The sequence below is a fragment of the Rattus norvegicus genome, chromosome 5 (assembly GCF_021556685.1).
Source record: "Rattus norvegicus strain SHRSP/BbbUtx chromosome 5, alternate assembly SHRSP_T2T, whole genome shotgun sequence".
Classification (NCBI taxonomy): domain Eukaryota; kingdom Metazoa; phylum Chordata; class Mammalia; order Rodentia; family Muridae; genus Rattus; species Rattus norvegicus.
In genome coordinates, this window is record NC_141538.1 from 162,207,036 (window position 1) to 162,228,397 (window position 21,362).

The 21,362-nt window shown below is 45.5% G+C and overlaps 1 protein-coding gene across 1 annotated transcript; it reads right to left on the reverse strand.

The window, feature by feature from the left end:
* Positions 1-10,242: 10,242 nt before the first annotated feature.
* Pramef12 (PRAME family member 12) lies at positions 10,243-21,362 on the reverse strand. The gene is given in 4 exon segments (NM_001431288.1): positions 10,243-11,728; positions 13,302-13,886; positions 14,373-14,675; positions 21,262-21,362. Coding segments are annotated over 3 exon segments (1,410 nt in total). The 5' UTR covers positions 14,666-14,675; positions 21,262-21,362; the 3' UTR covers positions 10,243-11,196.

Consider the following 21,362-nt stretch of genomic DNA (forward strand, 5'->3'; position numbering starts at 1 on the left):
TTCATACTTGCCAACTGGCCAAGGATGACCTTGAATTCCTGATCCATGCCCCTACCTCCACTTTCACCCCCTCAGTCCTAATGCTGCAACCCTTTAAGACAGTTCCACATGTACTGGTGACCTATAACTATAGAACTACTTTGATGCCACTTTATAACTTTAGTTTTGCTACTGTTATAAATTATAGTGTATATAGCTGATATGTGGGATATCTGACAGGTGATCACAAAGAAGTTTCCCTCCAGAGTGGAGAAACAGTGCCCCGAATGCTGGAATTAGATGCTAAGTGTTGTTGTCTGTTTTATTTAGTCCTGAGGATTGAACCAGGTGTCAGGCATGCTGAGCACATACTCCAGCAATGACACCAGGCAATGTATGTCATTGTCTCAGGTAGCCCAGACTGTCCTAGAAATCTGTGTAACTGGGAGTGTCTTTGAAATTCTTATCCCCTTGCTTCTACCTCAAAAGTGTTAGGACTATAGCTGCGGGCCACTACGTATGTATTTTAGCATTATTTCCATCATATGCAATAAGGCTAATTAGCTTAGTACAACTCATAATTCTTTTGAGAATTTGAGACTCTCTATTCAAGGTCAAAAGGATTAGATAAAGCATCTAACCTTAGGAAAGTTGGTCAAAAGTGTCAAAATGTTAAAATCACTTAATGCAAACAAGTGGACCCAGATCGTGATGAGACAGAAGCCTTTCCATTCACCAGAGGGATAATTAGACGAGTTCAAAAGCTAAACAGGAAGTTACATATTAAAGGAAATAAAAAACTGTCTCTGCTTGTTCCTATACCCAGCACTAGGGAGGTTGGGGCAGGCAAGAGGAGTGCTGCTTAAAGCTCAAGGCAGGACTCTGTCTCAGTAAACAATGCTCATCCTTTAAGAAGTCTTTATGTTTCCAATAGTCTTTTTTAAAAAAAGTTTATTTTGCTAGTGTGTGTGTGTGTGTGTGTGTGTGTGTGTGTGTGTGTGTTCGCACGCATAGGATACCTACAGAGTCCATAAGAGGCATTGGAGTCCCTGGAAGAGTCATCACCCAATATGAGTGCCAAGACCCAGACTCTGGCTCTTTATAGAGCAGCAAGCTCTCTTAACCACGGAGTCCTCCATCTTTCTAGCCCTGGTCCCTTCTCATCTTTAAATATTTATTTATTTATTATATACAAGTACACTGTAGCTGTCTTCAGACACACCAGAAGAAGGCATTAGATCTCACTACAGATGGTTGTGAGCCACCATGTGGTTGCTGGGATTTGAACTCAGGACCTCTGGAAGAGCAGCCAGTGCTCTTAACCACTGAGCCATCTCACCAGCACAGGTCCCTTCCCATCTTAAATCGCCTTAACCTCGTAGTTCTGGGAGTTCCAAAAGGTTATTGCACTTCAAAATGTAATTTACCCCCAAATCTAAACACATCTATGATAATAGACCATCATCATATAGCTATCTAGAGTGTTCTGCATGCTATGAGAGTTGAGCTTTATTAATGTCTCTTAAGAATAAAAGATAAAATCCCATGAGTCTTGGGAATGCCATGGGAGTGGGACCTGTGCTAGGTTTGACAGTGGGCCCGAACGGTCAGGCTGTTTACTTTACTTGGCACATGGCCAATGTTGTTATTATCTCATGGGGTTTTCTTGAGCCCAGCAGGTTCTGGTAGCAATCCTGACCATTTGTAACCTGTTATGCTCAAAAAGAAATCTTAAACTCTAAGGCTGGCCTCAAACTCACAGAGATCTGCCAGCCTCTGCCTCCTCGATGCTGGGATCAAAGGTGTGTACCCCCACACCCTGCTGATCTTAGTAGATTTTTAGTTAGAAAACCCACAACTGCCACTGAAAGATTTACACCTCAGAAGAGGTTCATAAAAACAGTAAGTGAATAAGCAAAGTGTTCATACAGCATGGTGCTTTACAGCTTTAACCCCAGTACGCAGGAGGCTAAAGCAGGGGCCTCTATGCGTTCAAAGCCAGACAGAAACTTGTTTCACTGTACAATTGTATGATTGTATCACAATGTCTTGTTTAAGGATTCTTTCCAATATTTGGGTGGTTTTTTTTGTTTGTTTTGTTTTGTTTTTGGCTTTTAGTTTTTGATATGGGATCTGATACAGCCCAGCCTGGATTCCAACTTGCTATGTAGAGAAGACTGGCTTTGAACTCTTTTATTCATTTACTTACATTTTTTTGAGAGAGAGTTTCTCTTTGTAACCCTGGATGTCCTAGAACTCAGTATGAAGTCCAGGCTATATTCAAATGTACAGTGATCCTCCTGCCTCTGCCTCCTGAGTGCTGGGATTAAAGGCTTGTGCCACGACTCCTGGTCTTCTTTGGGTTTTTTTTTTTTTTAAGATTTATTTATGTATATGAGTCCACTGTAGCTGTCTTCAGACACACCAGAAGAGGGCATCAGATTTCATTACAGATGGTTGTGAGCCACCATCTGGTTGCTGGGATTTGAACTCAGAACCTCTAGGAAGAGCAGTCAGTGCTCTTATCCACTGAGCCATCTCTCCAGACCATATTTTTAATTGCATTTGTTTATTCTGTGTGCTTGTGTGTATTACTGTAGGGGTGTGTGTGTGTGTGTGTGTGTGTGTGTTTGTGTGTGTGTGTGTGTGCCTGCACCATAGCTCCTGTATGTGAAGAATAGAGTCTAACTAGTACGTTGAATTACTTATTATCGTATTTCCAATAGCCTTAGACTTAAGGACCTCCAAGAGCAGATTTAAATGGCCTGAAATAAAGCCAGCAGTGTCAGATTATCAGAGACCATCCTCTGGTGCTGTAGCTCCTCCCAGGGTTAACTGTCTTGTGAAGGAAACGAGCCTTTTCTAAACCCAGCTTCCTGAATTGCTCTCCAAATGTGTGCGAGAACTGTGTCTGATTCTAAATTCCTCTCTTCATCTTTTGAAAAAAATTATTACATTTATTTGTTCCTTTATTTATTTATACCTATGTATTTATTGGGGTGTGGCTGTGGGGAGCACACTGTGCCTGCCTTAGTGTGCACATGGAACTTGCAGGGGCTGCTTCAGCATGCGGGTTCTAGGGATTGAACTCAGGCTGGACAGCAAGACTTTTCCCCACAGAGCTATCTCCCACCCTCTTCCTTCTCCCTCCTCTTCAAGCACATCCTGCCAGCCTGTGCCACCACACAAGTTCATCCTTCTTAAGGCGAATGGAGACCATACTTCCTATTACTCAGGTTATTGAGTGACTGTAATTTAATATTGGGCTATGGCGTGTTCAGTTTAACAGAAATAAAAACACAGTTTGAATAGGGCAAAACAAAACTAAGTCTTAGGCCTGGTGTGGTAATGCAGGCCTTTGATCCCAGCACCTGAGTGAGAGAGGCAGGGCCAAGTAGATCTTTTGTGAATTCTAGGCCAGCCTGGTCTACAAAGTGAGACCATAGAGCCCCATCCAAAACCAAACCAAACAGAATCTAAGTCACATGGAGTCTTGTTTTATCATCTTGGGGAAGTGTTCACTGAATAACATGACCTGCATCTAGGGGAAGGCTTTCCGGTACAGAGCGAACATTTCATACCAGCTGGCATGGCATATATGATGTGGCTCGAGATGAAGAAATAAAGTTTCAAAATTTCATAGATGTGAGGAACGAAGTTATAAAAACAAGGTTTTGAGAAATACATGTGGTGGTCAGGATGCCCTTGACAAACTTGTGACCTTTCTGAGAGGGATACGTCTGACGTCAGGATGCCCAGTGATATGATAAAGCTTTGGTGATCAAGATTCTGACTATGCTAATCAAGCAATAACAACTGTTCTTGGAAAGACCCCCTACCCTTCCCCGTGGTAAATTCGGAGAACAACCTCAAGATGTCATCCTGACCCTGCCCGACCACCCAGTTCTCTCTCTCTCTCTCTCTCTCTCTCTCTCTCACACACACACACACACACACACACACACACACACACACACACACACCCTGTAAGGGACATGCCAACTTAGCCCTTTCCCAGTGATTCTCCAAGGCCAGGTGCAGGGCTGGATGAGCAAAGTGACCAACTGAGCCAAGAACAGTCCCTTGAGCAGGCCAGCCAATACCTGACCAGATCCTTTGTCCTGTGAACCACCAATGAGAATAGGCCAGCTAATCCTGTTGCTGAAGTCTGTCCTCTGTAACAAATAAAAGTTGTGTGCTTTTGGGGTCCAGGGATGCCTTTTCCTGCGTGGATGAGCAACTCCACGTACCTGGATTAAAAACCTTATACCCTCATGCTATTGCAGTGGTCACTTTGTCAATCTGTGCTCTGTGGGTGGTGCTCCTGAGATAAGGCCACTGTGGGGTCTTACGACAGAGAAAAACTGCGTGATGATGAATAGATTCAGTATATTCAAAGCCTGGAGTGGATCCCAAAGGAGTAAACGAATGCTTGATCCATGCCGTAGCTCATAGACACTGGCATGTTTGAGGTAGGCCACTAAGCTCTTTAAAATCTGCCCCTGCTTAGTGTGTCAAAACCTTGAGGCTGGTCATAGTAGAGCCAACAAGGGCGGAGGAGAGTTATCCAAGTCACAGGTCTTCAGGAGGAATTCATTTAGGTATTTGTTTGCTTCACCCCCAGCTGCTCTGAACAAAGAAGGCTAGGATGGCCTGGAACTCACAGAGATCTATGCAGCTGTCTCCCAAGAGGAGGGATTAGGATTAAAGGCCTGAGGCACAACACCTGACCAGTTTTTGTGTAGGTATAGGAGCAGATCTAGAGGCCATTAAGGCTGGTTGGAACAAGCAGTCAACTTGGTTTATGACATATGTAATTTGTATGTGGAGGCAAGGGGACAGCTTGTGGGAGCTGACTCTCTCCTTCCACCATACCGGTTCTAGAAGTCCAGCTCAGGTCCTTCTGAGGGGCAGCAAGCACCTTTATCCAGAGCCATTTTGCCGGCTGAGGCAACTTAGCTTAGGTAAATTAGGTTTCAGAATACTGCTTATCCAATTTTTCTGATAATCTTGAATAGAATAAGGGCAAAGCTAGTACTGTTGTTTTCCAAGATCTTACTTCAGATATGTATCTGCTCCAGGTGTGCCAACTCAGCCCTAGGAAGGCAGAGGCAGGCAGAGGAAGGCAGAGGCAGGCAGATCTCTGGTCTCTTTTTTCCCCCCTACCAAATGGGTTCCAGAGGATCATCAGGTCATTAGGTTTGGGAATGCCCTCATTTCTCTATCTGCCGAGCCATCCTACCAGTTCCTTAAATTCTTTCTGTCACTGTTGCAGCAGCAGGCTTTCTACTGAGGGAGGGAAGTCCAAGTCATTGTAAAAAGAGGCTAGCTACCACCTGAGTAGATTGGATTGTTGTTTCCAGCCCTTTGCCTGAGTTATCCCTTTAAACGAGCTCTGCCCTCAGGGGTGCGAGGGTCCAGCAGGTGTTCCACATACCTAAAATGTTAAACATCTCTGGATTTAGAAGTCTGACAAGCTAGAAACTAGTTTAATATTTTCTAGTCTCTCTCTCTCTCTCTCTCTCTCTCTCTCTCTCTCTCTCTCTCTTCTCTCCTTTTTTTGTGAGGGATGTGGGCAGGTGGGCATGGGACAAGGTCTCTATAAACAGTGCTGGCTGTTCTGGAACTGGGTACCTAGACCAGGCTGATCTGCAGCTCACAGAGATCCACCTGCCTCTTCTTCCCTAGGGCTGGGCCACCACACCTGAGTGTCAATGCTCAGATTATAGGCATGTATGTGCCACCACCAAAACCCCTGTTTGTTCTGTTTCATTTTTTTTGAGAGTCTCACTTTGCTTTTTTTTTTTTTTTTTTTTTTAATCTTTGTTTTAGTTTGGATTGTTTGTTTGGGTCTCTCCCTGTGTAAACTGGCTGTCCTCCCACTCGGGCAGATCTACTTGTCAGGGCTAGGATTGAGTGCTTGCACCACCACCACCTGGCAATGAAGACATTGATTTTTTCAAGTTGGAGTCTGGTCTCAAATTCTCAGTGTTGTAGAGAACTCTCCTGCTTCCACCTCCTGTATGGCATACACACAAGCATTTTCTCAACTGATCTACATCACTAGTCCTTTATCCGTCATCTCCCCTTCTCTCCCTCCCTCTCTCCCCTTCTCTCCCTCCCTCTCTCCCCTCTCTCCCTCCCTCTCTCCCCTCTCTCCCCTCTCTCCTTCCTCCCCTCACCCTCTTATTATCATCTCTTCTTTTGTAGTTTTTGAATATAGACTGGGTTTTGTTTTTGGTTTTGTTTTTTTGCTAATTATTATTTTTTTTTATGTTTTGCCCTATGTATGTATGTGTACCATATGCATGCTTAGTGCTTGGTAGAGGTTTGAACATCACACCCCCTGGAACTGGAGTTATGGTTGTCTGTGAACTACATTGTAGGTGCTGGCAATCACACTTGGGTCCTTTGTAAGGTAACCAGTACCGTTGTCCACTGAGGCATCTCTCCAGTCCAAGTCAGTTTAATTAAGCAACTCAGGCTCGCTGGGAACTTATGCTTCCCAGTGCTTGCCTCTTGAATGTACATGTATCACACGTGTGCATGTGTTTGTTACCACATCAAGGTGAAATGTGCGTCTTGACTGCAGAGAATTCCACTGTCCCTTAAAGCAGTAGCTGCTATCAGTTACCAGCTATGAGACAGAATAGTGACAAACTCCCTGTCCTGACAAGGGGCCATCTCCACCTAACCTAACCGGTTGGATTGCCACAGAGGTGGGGGTAGGGAGGTGATGAAATCACGAGCTCCTGTCAGTACCTGCCTTCGTGAAGCATTTGCAGTCAGCTGGCCCAGAGGAAGGGCTGTTTTCAAGCTGTGAAAAGATAAGAACAAACCTGAGTAAGAAAGGCAATTTAAAAATGTTACATGGGGGTTGGGGATTTAGCTCAGTGGTAGAGCGCTTGCCTAGCAAGCACAAGGCCCTGGGTTCGGTCCCCAGCTCTGAAAAAAAGAAAAATAAATAAATAAAAACGTTACATGGCATGGGGTCCCTTGGTTCACACCTTTAATTCCTAGTACTCGGGAAGCCAAGGCAGGCGGATGTTGAGGCCCTGCTAGCCTAAAGAGTGAGTTCTAAGACAGCCAGGGCTGCATAGTGAGGCTCTTTGCAAGAAAAATGACGGACAAAAAAGCTGATAAAACTGATAAAAATAAGGTTAATAATACGCCCACAGTTGCCTCAAACTGGGGGAAAGGGGAATTAACTCTCCAAGTACTGAAGGTTTTCTTTAAGTATTCGACTTATTTGTGTGTGTGTGTGTGTGTGTGTGTGTGTGTGTGTGTGTGTGTACATGTGTGTCATGGCAGGTATGCCCTTCTGCCCTCCCATGGGTTCTGGGGATCAAACACTGTTCACCAGGCTTGAGTGCAAGTGCCTTTACCCACTGTGCCACATCAGTGCTCAGTGGTCCCACTGAAGATTTTGTTTGGTTGTGGCTAACGAAGCCCAGGCTTGACTGCACTAAGAACTCATTTGAACTGACCCTCCTCTCTACCTCTTCATTTGTTTGAGAGTCTCACTCAGGCCCAGGCTGACCTAGAACTCTTTAGCCCCTGGTTTCAGTTTCCAGAGCCCTTCAGGATTGAAGCTCACACACTGTACCCAGAATACTTTTTAAAGATTGGAACAATGCCCGTGCATTGGTATTTAAAAATCTATTTTAGTTTTTAAAACGTCCCACTTGTTTTCACAAAGAAAACGAAGTTTAACATATTTTCATATGTATTGCATGAAGAGAACTAAACTTCCCTTATAATTTTAGGCCAGCACACACACCCATTTATTTAAAATCAGTAAACTTCTTTTATAATTTTAAAAGGATACACTGGGGTGGGGGTGGGGACACATCCCCTTAACCCAGTGCTCAGGAGGCAGAGGCAAGGGCATCCTGGTCTACATAGCAACTTCCAGGCCAGCCGGGGCACAAAATGAGATCCTGTCTCAAAACAAAACTTTTAAGAGAATTTTTAAAATGTAAACCATAGTGCAACTATTCACACACCTAATAGCATTTATGTAACAGTGAATGGAGAGAGAGAGAGAGAGAGAGAGAGAGAGAGAGAGAGAGAGAGAGAGAGAGCTGCTATAGCTGTCTTTCCTGGAATTTATGTATAGACCAGCCTGGTCTGGAACGCGAAGATATCAGCCTGCCTTTGCTTTCTGAGTGCTAAGATTCAAGGCACAGGCAACTGTGTGTCACTCAATGACATAAACATACATACACACACACACACACACACACACACACACACACACACACACACACACACACACATACTATTTCCTTCTAATGTTAACTTATGATGGATGTTTGGGTTGGCCTACCAGTAGATGGCACTCAAACCCCACAGCTTGTAAAGTTTTCTTAAGATCACTAAAGAGCACTAACTTTGTGCTCTGCCTTGGGGCTGAGCAGGGATCTAATGGTGGATCCCATGTCAGAGTCCAGTCCCTTCTTGTACCTGTGTCTCTGCCTTCCTCCCATTATCAGAAGCAGAGGGCAAACTGAGGCATGGAGAAGGGATGAAGAAAGAGGTAGACTTATTGAGCTCCCAGTATACTAATCCCTAAATGTGCATCAGTACATTGGCTCCTAGAAGGGCCCCATCATCTAGGTGTGGATTGATATCCTCAGTTGATGCTAAAACTAGGGCTCATACTTCATTCAGATCCCCAGCCCATAACCCTCAGGCCTCAGCTGGGAGACTCACTAGTAATCTTTTACTTAGAGCCACATTTGCCCACAGGCCCCTTGTTATTTTCCATCCTTGGATCACAAGAGCATCTAAAATCTATATGGGGGTGAATGGGAGAGCTGGAGAGATGGCTCTGTGATTAGGAATACTTGCTATTCTTTCAAGGGACCTAGATTCAGTTCACAGAACTCACATGGCAGCTCCTTACCTCTAGTTTCTGGGAGATCTGATGCCCTCTTCTGGCCACTGGGTATTGCATAAACACGGTGCACATGCATTCTGGTAAAACACTTATACGAGTAAAATAAAAGAAACAAATCTTAAGAGAAAAGAAAAATCTGCTCTCGGCCCAGAGATGCAGTCAATTGTGTGCATAAATCCCTAGGTTCGATCCCCAGCACCGCACAATCCTAATGTGGTGGCACATGCCTGCAATCCCAGCACTTGGGAGGTAGAGATCAAAAGGTGTCAGACGATCAAGACCATCTTTAGCTATAGGAGTTCAGGAGTTCAAGGCCAGCCTGGGCTATTTGACACCTTGTCAGTAGTAGTAGAAAGAAGTGGTTTGTTTTTCTTATAGGAAACGGAAGCACTTAATCGTGTAGGAAGATCTTTCATTGACGTGATCAAGTCCCAAAACGATACAGTAATTTTAATATGCTAGAACTTTAAATACAGTGTTTCATGTTGCTGTGATCCTAGTATTAGACTCAAAGGGAACAGAGTTCTTAAGAGGGATTGCAACCCAATAGGTTGGTAGACATGGTTTGGGGAGGTCTAGAGGCTCTAGCTAGCTGGGAGCCCCCTTCACTGTCTGGGAAGGACTTGTGTGTGCCTTGGTGGAAGTTACCTATATTCATATGGATTCATTATGTCAAACTCTCCTAAAATGGACAGAGGATGTGAGGATAGAGCACTGTGCTCATAGCCACCCTGTTTCAAAGAAGGGACTTTCAGGAGTGTGCCTGATCAGAGCTGCGGTCACCAAAGAATTAGTATTAATTCCTTCCACAAGTCCATGCAGTGAACCTTCCCCCAAGTGGATAACTTGCATTTCGCTTCCATTTAAATGTATCCCCTCATCTCCTTGTATACATTCATGTTGGCCAAACATGAACGTCCCAAGCACTCCTGTCATTCCCAAACAAAGTTTACTCTGGAGAGTAGCTCTTCATTGTACATCCAAGGTGCATTACCTTGTGTGTGTGAACTCACAGAGTGGCCACATCTGTCCAAGACAGATGTCAAGAACGGGAAAGAATTGTTGAAATCGTACCATTCCAAGCCAGATGTGGTGGATGACCATTATAATCAAACATATGGGGTGATAGTAGTGGGGATAAGGCAGGAGGATTATCAGGAGTTTGGTATGGACTACATATATTTAGACTTCTTGTCAGTCTTGGTGGTGCAGCTTTTAATCCCAGCTCTTGGGAGGCAGAGGCAGGAGGATCTCTGGGAGTTTACAGTGAGTTCCATGGAAGCCTGGTCTATGCAGAGACTCTGTCCCAAAAAGCAAAGCAAAATGAAACAAACAAGAACAAAAGCAAAACAAACAACAAAAAGACTTCTTTGTCACGCATTTATTTAAACACTGAAAATTCCCCTACATCCTATACATACACAGCAGAGTAATGATTTAAAGGTTCATAGTGGAAGAGCATTTGCCTAGCATGCACAAAGTCCTACATTTAATCCCCATTAGTATATTACTAATAAAGCCACCCACCCACAGTGCAATAGGGCCCGTCACTTAAATCAAGAAGTCTGAACCATCCGTAGACCAAACAAAGGTCAGGTGACAAATCTGTTCATGGCAGTCAGCTGTTAACTTGGGTACCTTAGGATTAACAAATACGTTACTTTACTGTGTGTTGGGTTTACTGATTTTCAAGTATGGTGTATGGTTGTTGTTTACTTAGAGTTTAAACCTATCCCTTCCCACTTTGTTTTGGGGTGGTCCTCAGCACCTGGCAGCACCATCTGGAAGCTCTTTGCATTCCTCTCAGTGAAGCTGTTTAGAATCTATGCTGACAATGCCCTCTGAGCAGAACTATGGCCTTCTTGGATGGCCAGCATGGGGCTGCTGGTGGGCAAATTCTCTAGGGCTCAGAGCTGGAGATTAAGGTGGTGGCTGCCAGAGGCTACCGGGGCCTGCCAAGCTGTAACATAGTGTAGTCTATTTACCCTATAGCCTGAAGTGGGGAAAAACACACTGGCAACTTCTTTAACCCTATCCATGAAGTAAACAACCTAAAACGTTTCATCTGGAAACCTCACCTCTTATTGCTAAAGACACATGTCCCAAAGGACATCAATTCCTAAGGTCAATATTTCTGAGGTTGTCTTTGTTGCTCAACCGATCCCCCATCCCAATCCCCCACCCTGAGATCACAGGTTCTGTGTTGCTTCAGGATGCCTCTATACCAGAGGATTCTGTCCCCAAGAGCTAGAAGGAATTACTTGCCACCCAAGTACCCACTGAGGGAACAGCCTTGATGAAGCTTGCACTCTGACTCATATGACCTGGTTGTCATTAGGAAGACAGGGTGCGACGCTGAACCAGACGGTCCTGGTGTGTTCTAGATGCATCATTGTCTTGCTCAACTCCTCTCGAAGCTCATCTAGCCTCTTATGATAGGAATCACTCTGGGCACCAAAAATCTCCCAAGGGGTAGAGTACATCTCTAAGCCTAGGCAGCTCAGCTTGGAGGTGTGGAGAAGCAGGCTCTCCAGGGCAGCCACTGAGATGGGGTTCCTTAAGTAGTTGAACATGATGAGCTGAACACATTGGCTCAGGGCAGGCAGGAAGACACTGAGTTGGGAGTCCTTAATCATACAGTTCTCCAAATCCAGGATCCTCAGGGTGGCTGCAACTCTCTCCAGCAGGACTCGAAGGGGCTCGGGATTTATGTTGGTCAGAATGACACCACTCAGGTTCAGGTGTTTGAGCTGATAGATGCCTGGACACTGGGACAGGGCCTTCAAGTCTGATTCTGATAGCTGGGAATCAGTGATAGAGAGCATCTCCAAGGGGGCCTCCAGGCACCTAGGGAGAGAGTAAGTAGTTAGTGGTTACAAGTTGTAGGGGTTCGGTTAGGGAGTCCGAGGGTAGGGTGGATCATTTCCTCTGTCACTCTGGCCACCGGATAAGCATCAACGCCTAGTGTGCTGCCTCGAAGAGTCTGCGCACTCAGTTGCTGGTTGCCTCAGAGGGCAGCTATGCAAGGCTCATGTCTACAAGGCCTCGGTAATAGTTACAGGGTTTGGTATGTGTACATGGGATGGATACCAAGTTGGGCCAGGTCACTGGATGGCCTTTCTTTTAGTCTCTGCTCCATTTCTGTCCCTGCATTTCCTTTATACAGGAACAATTCTGGGTTAAACATTTTGAGATGTGTGGGTAGCCCCATCCCTCAACTGGGGGTCAAGTCTATCTATTGGAGCTGGTTTCTTCCAGTTCCACCTTAAACACTGTTGAACAGTTTGGCTAATGTCATCCCCACTGGGTCCTGGGGCCTCCCCATATCCCAGGTCTCCAGGACTTTCTAGAGGTTCCCCCTGCCTCCTAATCCCCACTGTAGCATATTTTAATTCATTCTCCTGGCCCTCTGGGCATTCCTCCTCTTTCTCCTCATACCTGATCCTACCCCTCCTTCCCCTCTCCCACCCACTTTCCTCCCTCCCTCTGCCTCTCCAAGATTATTTTATTCCTCTTTCTTTCTTTTTTTTTTTAAGATTTATTTATGTGAATACACTGTAGCTGTCTTCAGACACACCAGAAGAGGGCACCAGATCCCATTACAGATGGTTGTGAGCCACCATGTGGTTGCTGGGATTTGAACTCAGGACCTCTGGAAGAGCAATCAGTGCTCTTAACCGCTGAGCCATCTCTCCAGCACCCTATTCCTCTTTCTAAGTGGGATTGAAGCACCTACACTTGGGCCTTCCTTCTGCTTCCTATGGTCTGTGAATTGTATCATGGGTATTCTGAACTTTTTGGCTAATATCCATAGTGAGATACTTAGAGCCAACCATTGGATTCGAGGTCAGGGACTAACATGGGAGGGTTAGAGGAAGAACTGAAGGAGCCGAAGAGGATTGTAGCTCCATAGGAAGAACAGTGTCAACTAACCCAGACCTCTCAGAGCTCCCAGAGACCGAGTGAAAAACCAAGAAGCATATAAGGGCTGGTTCATGGCCCCAGGCGCATGTGTAGCAGAGGACTGCCTTGTATGGTATCAGTGAGATAGGGTGTTGCTTAATCTGGTGGAAACTTGTTTCCCCAGGGAAAAGGGATGCTGGTGGGGGTGAGGGAGGGGTAGGTGGCTGATGGAGGGTGTGAAGAACTCGGGGAGGAGGGGACCCAGAAGGGAGTCAACTTTTGGAATGTAAATAAATAATTTAATAATAATAATAATAAAAAGAGTCCACTCACTGAAGTTACCCATTCTAACTTGAGGCATGACATTATCACTGTGGGACTAGCTCAGCCCACAGCCCTGTATCTCCTTTCCCCAACCGTCAAAACAGACAACCCTAGCTCAGGTTACATCATTAAACTGCCCCAACAAGAAAAGGCTTCGCTGTGGTCTACTGGAAAGCTCCTCGTCCTTCCTTACCTGAACACCTGGTCCATATGACCTTTGAGGAAGCAGGCAGAGTCCAGGGAGAGCTCCTGGAGGCACTGCAGGTTGGGAAACTGAGAGGTGAACTGGCTGACCAACTGATTCTTCTCCTCAGGGGAAATGGAGGCAGGGACATGGATGTGAGAGAGAATGAGTGAGAGAAGGTTTTTCATTTGGCCCAGGTAAGGAGCAAAGATGGCCAGAGTAGACAGCTTCCAAGTGCAGCACACTTCCACCTCCTCCATACAGTCCAGATCTAGCAATTCCAGAACCTTCACGTTTTTCTGGAGAGCTATCGTGTTGATCTTCAGCTTCTTACAGCCAAGCTGCAGCAAAGCTTTTCTCTTTCTCGCCCACAGGAGGACATAGGACAGGCATGCATTCAAGGCTCTCGGCTTGAGGCACAGGTCTATAAACACTTTCAATGACTCTGGCTTGGCTACCGTTTCCAGACCTCTCCTCTGTGACCTTCTCCTACACTTGGCCTCTGAAATGCAAGACGCCGTCTTATCTCCAGCCCACACGGTCCAGAAGGTTTTGTGCAAAGCCCGCAAATCCAGAATTCGAAGTCGGTAATTACTGTGGGAGAAAGTAGAAGTCTTAGACTTAAGACGGGAATTCATCCTTCTCCATTACGATTGGCTGCTTCCATTTTTCGAAAAGGTTTCAAAGCACCCCCACCCCCACCCCCGCTTTTGGAGTCAGAGGCTTGAAACTACAGGCTAGCACTCCTAATTCAGATCTGCAAGGACTCCTTACTCTCAACATCACTTTCCTCCTTCTATTCATCCTGATGTTTGTCATCCCTTCCTCTCGAATCCAGTCTGGACCCACTACTAGTGCCTATGGGAAAAGGCAGGGACAGGTGTCTTCAGCCATAGCTATGTCTGTTCTGAATAGTCCTAGACACTTAAATCCTTTCCCTAGATGTGCAGCAATGGTGCAATGGCCTGTGAAATCCTCATCACTGAGGCCAACATAAGCCTCTAACGTTCCTTCCATTCTCTATTCTCTCTCTACCCTAGACTCCCGGGCCTCTCTTCAGGGCACTTGGCTCTCCCTTACCTGGGGTGAATATTCTGGTCGAGCAGGCCGTCAATCCCATCCAGTATGGTTTGTAAGACATCCAGGTACGGTGCCTTCATTTTCATTAGACCACCCAGTGGGAGACAGGGAAACGGCCAGACCTGCACCATCCTCCTCAGGATGTTAGATCGTTTGTGGGTGAGGGCATCCTTGAAGAGTGGTGGGAAGAGCTCCATGGGCAGGTCCGGCAGAGCAGAGATGGCCACGGCCTCGTCCCTCAGCAGACTCTGCATCGCTAGCTGCAGGAGTGTGGGTGTGGCCTGCAAGCTCATTCTCACAGATCTGGAGGGAGACAGATGATCCTGAGGAAATGTCCAAGAAAAGACACCTTTTCGGGCCAAGGATTAAGAAGCCCTTGTCAATCCAGAAACAAACTTAGGGCCACAGCCACTGCTCTGCCTGCGATTCTGTTTACCCATCCACTTCCAGACAGGATCCCATTGCATGGTGCCCTCACACCTTGAAATGGGTACCAAGGAACCTGAGAAGCTTACTTTGCTTCTTAGAAAAGAGTCACCCAGGGCCGTGGAACAAGGATTAAGAATGTCCTGTGGACCAACACAGTCAAATTCTCAGTTTCTGCCATGAACTTTCTAGAACTCCTTTGCGTTTTCGTGTCTCACAATCTGTTTCCCACCCTGTCTGCTTTCACCCCTTTTCTCTTCTTAGGGTCTCCTATCCAGCTTCATAACCGAACACAGTGGATGTTTTCTATCCTGGCCACGACCTTTATTGCTTTGTTCTGTTTGGGTTAGAAACTGCAGAGACATCAGAGCCACAAATGTTCACAAGGAGATACAGAAAGCTACCCCTGAGAGTAAATATTGTTACAACTAGCTTGAAAACACAGGAACTCCACACGAAGACCAACAATCAACTAACCTGGACCCTTGGGGCTCTCAGAGTCTGAATCACCAACCAAAGAGCATGCAGAGGCTGGGCCTAGGCCTGCCTGCACACACTTAGCAAATGTGGGACCCGAACAACTGGAGCAGGGGCTATCCCAAAAGCTGCTGACTATACACGGGATACATTCTTCTAGCTGGGCTGCCTTGTTGGGTCTCCATGCGGGGGTACTTGAAGTAGCAGGTTGAGGGGGATACCCAGGACGGACCCACCTGCCCAGAGGAGGGGAAGGGGAGGAGGTGAAGGAGAAGGATTGTGGGAGGTGCTGACCGACTGGGAAAGGGGCAGTGAGCAAGATGTAAAGCAAAACAAAACAAAAAACAAAAAACAGGGCTGGGGAGATGGCTCAGTAATTAAGAGCACTGACTGCTCTTCCAGAGGACCAGAGAGTTCAATTCCCAGCAACCATAATAGGGCTCATAACCATCTGTAGCTCTAGTCTCAGGGAGCCTGACACCCTCTTCTGCCCTCTGTACCTTAGGAATTTTAATGATTTTTGATAATCTCAGACAGACCATCTTTTGAAAATGTATTTTTTTCCCCAATTTTTCTTTGTTTCGCATAGACCATCTTTAAGTGCGTCTCCACTCATCTCGTGAGACATCCTTCTGCATTAAGCTAAAGTTTTTTGGCACTACCCTGCCTTCACCTTTCCTTTTCTATTCTCGAAAAACAAAGCAATTTTTTTTTATTCTGCTATACAAAGAAAGTCCTTCCTTATGAAAAGGATGTCTTTTTTAAGGTTACAAGAAACATATTCGCATCCTTAAATGTTCCCTAAGATTTCCCTGCCATGCTTACGGATTGATCCCTGTTTGGTTTCAGGTCCAAGGGGCTGAGGTGCATATTTTAAGTACCAAAGCAGACCTGGCCTCCAGGTTCTCCCAAGCATCACTCAGTCCCTATCTGGCATTCCCCACCCCTAATCCAGAACTTTCTGGCCCAGGGGCCTGTGCTGCCTTCCCCCAGGGGCCCTTCTAAGTATAATCCAGACAATTTGCCTGCCCTCCCCCCCACTCTTTTTCCTTCTCTTTAATGCACTTCCTTTCTCTTTTTCCTCTCCTTTGTCTCCCTCCCGATGGTGGTGGCTTCCCTAGCCTCTTTCCTTGGGGCCGGTGAACTTGCCCACTCAAGAGCAGTTTCCCAACAAACGTGCATTTATACATATTTTAATCTAACTCGAATGGGCTCATTTCGCTGGTAAGAAATAACTTACCAATCCCTTTCATTTTATTTCCTTTCTTGAGACAGGGTCACATTTGTATGGGGAGGGTCAGACAGAGAAAGGATGGAGTCTCTTACAGCACAGGTTGGCCTTGAGCTTTGATGTAACCAAGGAGGACTTTGAACATCCGATCCCATCTGAATGCTGGGATTTGAGGCAAGTATCAGCAGACCCCATTTAGGCCATGCTTGTGCACAACGGACAAGGACTACCCCAACTGAACCTCGTGCACAAACCCTAATTTCCTTTTTCATTGTCACTGGACAGAGAGCAACACAACGAACTTACTAATTTATTAAAAGAGAACTGAATCTGATTACACGCATAATACAATGTAACAAATAAAATTCCCCTCACTGCATAGTGTAAAACTATAGTTATTTGCTGTGATCCCAACGGGTTTTTACTCCCACTTGTACCAAAAAGAAAAAAGACAGTAGACAAAACAAACCAGCCAATGGGCCAATCTGAGGACCCAAGTTTAATCCCCAGATCCCACAAAAAGCCAGACGTGGTGGTGTGTATCTGTTATCCCAGGCTACTACTACCCAACGGGAGGCTACGACCTGCTGCCTAACTGAATGAGCTGGGAGAAATGAAATTACTCCCCGTAGTTATCTTCTGACCTCATGTGCACACCCTATGAGCATCCACATGTGGAGGTTTGGCCTGTTGCTATGTATTGTAATGCTAAATACTTGCCCCCAAGGTCTGGTTGGCTCTGGGATGAGGAAATCCTTAAGTACACCAAGTGATGCTATGTAACCTTGCTCCTTACTTTAAAATTATTGGTTAAATAAAGGTACCAACAGCCTGTAGCTGGGCAGAAGACAGTTAGCCGTGGCTCCAGTTGCAGGGCTTGAGGTCTGAAGCAGAGACCAGGGCCACGAGGGCCAGCCAGGTGGAGTGGGAGTGGCTCAGGCAGAACATGGCAAGGGTATATTGATAAGGAGGTAGACAAAATAGCATAGAGGGCTGATGTCTACCCAGCTCTAGTACCCTTAAGGCTTATTATAAATATAAAGGTTTTGTGTTGGGGATTTAGCTCAGTGGTAGAGCGCTTGCCTAGCAAGCGCAAGGCCCTGGGTTCAGTCCCCAGCTCCAAAAAAAAAAAAAAAAAAAAAAAAGATAAATATAAAGGTTTTGTGTCTTTTATTTGGGAACTAAGTGATCTAAAGTGAGATAGAATGCCACAATTTTAACACACACACACACACACAAATAAAAAAAAGTAAGGCTCTTTTTACATATTTCCTTTCTATATCTCACCAAGCGTGTGAGTAAAGATATATGACATTGCCTTACAGAACTGGCCAGGATAACAACTTCCTGGTCATTGGAAGATCTCGTATAATCAAGAAGGTAGAGGAAACACAGAGGGCTACAAAAATCGTTATGAACTAAGTCTGCAGCTGCAGAAATAATGCCAAAGGCATCTATTTCCCAGAAGAAGCAGAGAGACTCCAGGTAGCTATATAATCCCAGGAGACCAGGCCAACACCAGGGGCAAGAGAGATGGCTCAGCAGTTAAGAGCCCTGCCTGCTAAGGATCTGGGTTCAGTTCACAGCACCCACATAGTGGCTCACAACCACTGCCACTCCAGCTCCCGGGGTTCTGACACCCTCTTCTACTTTCTACGGGCAGCAGGGGTGCGGGTGTGCACATAAGAAAAAGTCTCTGAAAGAGAAGCCATACAGCATATCACACAGGAACCCTAATTCTGAAACTAACAGAGATTTGCTATTCTAATATATTTAGGAATTTCAAGGTCAAATTGCGTTTTTTTTTCTTTTTAATTTATTTAATGTTATGAGTGCTCTGCTGCATATACATCCACAGGCCAGAAGAGGGAATCAGCTTCCATTATAGATGGTTGTGAGCCACCATGTGGTTGCTGGGAACGGAACTCAGGACCTCTGGAAGAGCAGCCACTGCCAGAGCAGCCACTGTTCTTAACCACTGAGCCATCTCTCCAGCCCCAAATTAAGTTTTTTTAATCATTGTTTTACATCCTACCAAAAACAATGACACCACCAAGAATGTATTCATATAATAAGGTTTAAAAAAATACATTTCTTAGAGGGAACTCTCTTTTTTGTTTGTTTATTCTGAGGTAAGATCTCAGTTTGTTGTCCTGCCTGTCTTTCAACTTACAAAAAGGTATGTCTTTGCTTCTGTCTACTGAGTGCTGGGAATTAAAAGTATTCACCACTACTCCCCACCTCCCAAAGTTCTTCCAAACCACAGGCAGGAAAAGCTGTAAACCTGGAACAAAACCAGTTAAGTATTGAGTGAGGGTGATGGAGAGAGTTGGGAAGCCGGAAGGGTAAAGTTGAAGTCCTGGGCCATCATTTGAAGTCATGTGACTCTGTCTCCTGAGTCCTGATTAAAAGTGTGGACCACTACATCTGGCTGCCGCTATTATCATCATCATCATCATCATCATCATCATCATCATCATCATCATCATCATCAGATACCTTCTTAACTTTTCTTGGGTTCCAGGCAGGCATTGAACTACACTGAACCATGTAGCCAAGGGTGATCCTGAACTACCTCCCAGTTGCTAAGGTGACAGGCATGTGCTCCCATGCTTGGTTTTATGTTGTGCTGGGAATCAAACCTAAGGCTTGTATATGCTAGGCAAGTACTACATCACCTGAGCCAGGAGTTTCCCAAAGGACCTCTGTGGACCCCAAAGTCCTGGCAGTGAGCAGGATGCCTGATTAACTCTGTCACTTACCAGAGAGTTCCACCAGAATATGTAACCAGAATAGTGACACTACTCTTCAGGGAGCAAAGGCAGGAACTGAGCCTTCCAGTTATGTTTTATGCAGAAAGCCAGCAAACTGCGAGGGCAGAAGGTTAATGCTCCCAGTAAGACACTGCATATCAGGGAAATCAACTTCCCATCTCATTCCTCATCAGCCAACAGTGGGGGTGGGGAGGAAACAAGCAATTCATCATTTCATTTGATCAGGTGCTCAGCCACATTTCTGAGACCTGTGGTATCAGTATCTGCCTCTCTCCTTCCCATCACTTGTACCTGTTTTTTTTTTTTTTTTTTTTTTTTTAAGGTTAGGGTCTCCTTATGGAGCCTTGGCCTAGAGCATTCTCTGCAGATCAGGCTGGTCCCAAACTTATGGAATTCACATGCTTCCGCCTCCTGAGCGCTGGAATTAAAAGTGCAGACCACTACACCTGGCTCTTTAAAACCTTTTAAAAATAACAACAACAATAATTTTGTGGTTTGTTTTTTTTTTTTTTTTTTTGAGACATGGTTTCTCTGTGTAGGCTTGGCTGTCCTGGAATTCATTATGTAGACCAAGTGGGCCTTAAACTCAGTGATCTGCCTACCTCTGCTTCTGTAGAACTGGGATTAAAGACTTGTACCACCACAGGGCTTTACATTTATCATCATCTCATCATTTTAAGATAATGTCTCTTGGGTTCCAGGCTGGCCTCGAATTCACCATGTAACCAAGGATGACCTGTCTCTACCTCCCCAACTGCTACAATTACAATTACGTGATGTCTGGTTTTATGTAGTGCTGGGGAAGAAACCCGGGGCTTGTGTATAGTAGGCAAGTTCTGGACTAACCGAGTCACCTCCCTTCCCTAGCTCCTCCTTTATCCTTATTTTGGTGCATTTTCCTTCTAGTTATACCGAAGTTGCTACATGTTGCAGCCTACACGGGTAATTCCAGCATTCCACAGTCTCAGAAAGACTGAGCCAAGGGTGGTTACATAGTCAATACTGCCTCAGAACAAAACAAAAACAACTGGTTAGAACCAGTTCCAGAAGCTCTGCTGTCCTCTTCAGTCCTCTGTAAACACCAGGCACTCGCAGGGTGGAGAGACATACTGTAGGCGAAAGACTCAATACATGAAATAAAAACAAAGTTTAATAAAAGGTTTTTTAAAAAGGCAAAAGTCTGTAAAACAGAGTTTATGTTATGCCAGCCTCCCGCAGACTGCGTTGATTGCAACAGGAAGTCGTGCAAGCTGGTTGTGGGCACAACCCTAGCACTCGGGAGGGGAGGAGAATTTCTATGAGCTTGAACTCAGCCTGGTCTACCTATGAAGTTCCAGAACAGCCAGAGCTACATAATAAGAGAGATCCTGTATCAAAAGACGGAAGGACGGAAGGGCGGAAGGACGGAAGGAAGGGAAGGGAAGGGGAGGAAGGGAAGGAAAGGAAGGAAGGAAGGAAGATGGATGCTAGGAAAGTCACACACCTTTATTCCTGGCGCTCACTGAGCACAGCCTATGGATGTCTTCCGACTCCACGGCCAGCCTGGTCTATAAATGGAGTTCCAGGACAGCCAGGTCTACATAATGAAAACTTGTCTTAATACGTAAGTAAATAAGTAAACAAACAAACCACAAAACCCCAGAAACCTGGAAGTGCTGAGCAAGTCGTACACATCTTTACGCTCAGCAGAGGCAGGCAGATCTCTGGGCAGCCAGAGATACATAGTGACACCCTGTCTCCAAAACAAAAACAACAAATAAAGCCAACTATCCAAAGAAGCCAGGCAAGTGACTAGCTTACACCCATCCTTTAGGTTTGTGTGAATGCCTTCCGTGAAGTGTGCTTCAGGTTTGTGACCCATTTCTCGGGACGCACGCCGATCCTTAAACTACCCCGGACTGTTCCTGGACTGCTAGAGACATAAGGTCTGTTTACTCTAACGCCTGTAGAGTCACGGCTGCTTTTCGATCGTCATAAATACCTGCAACGAAGTCTCTGTGCTGAACTCCAGAGGCCAGAGATCTATCTTCTAAGGAAGGTAGTTTAAGGAAATCCTCGTGAACCGCACGCCCGGGACCAGAT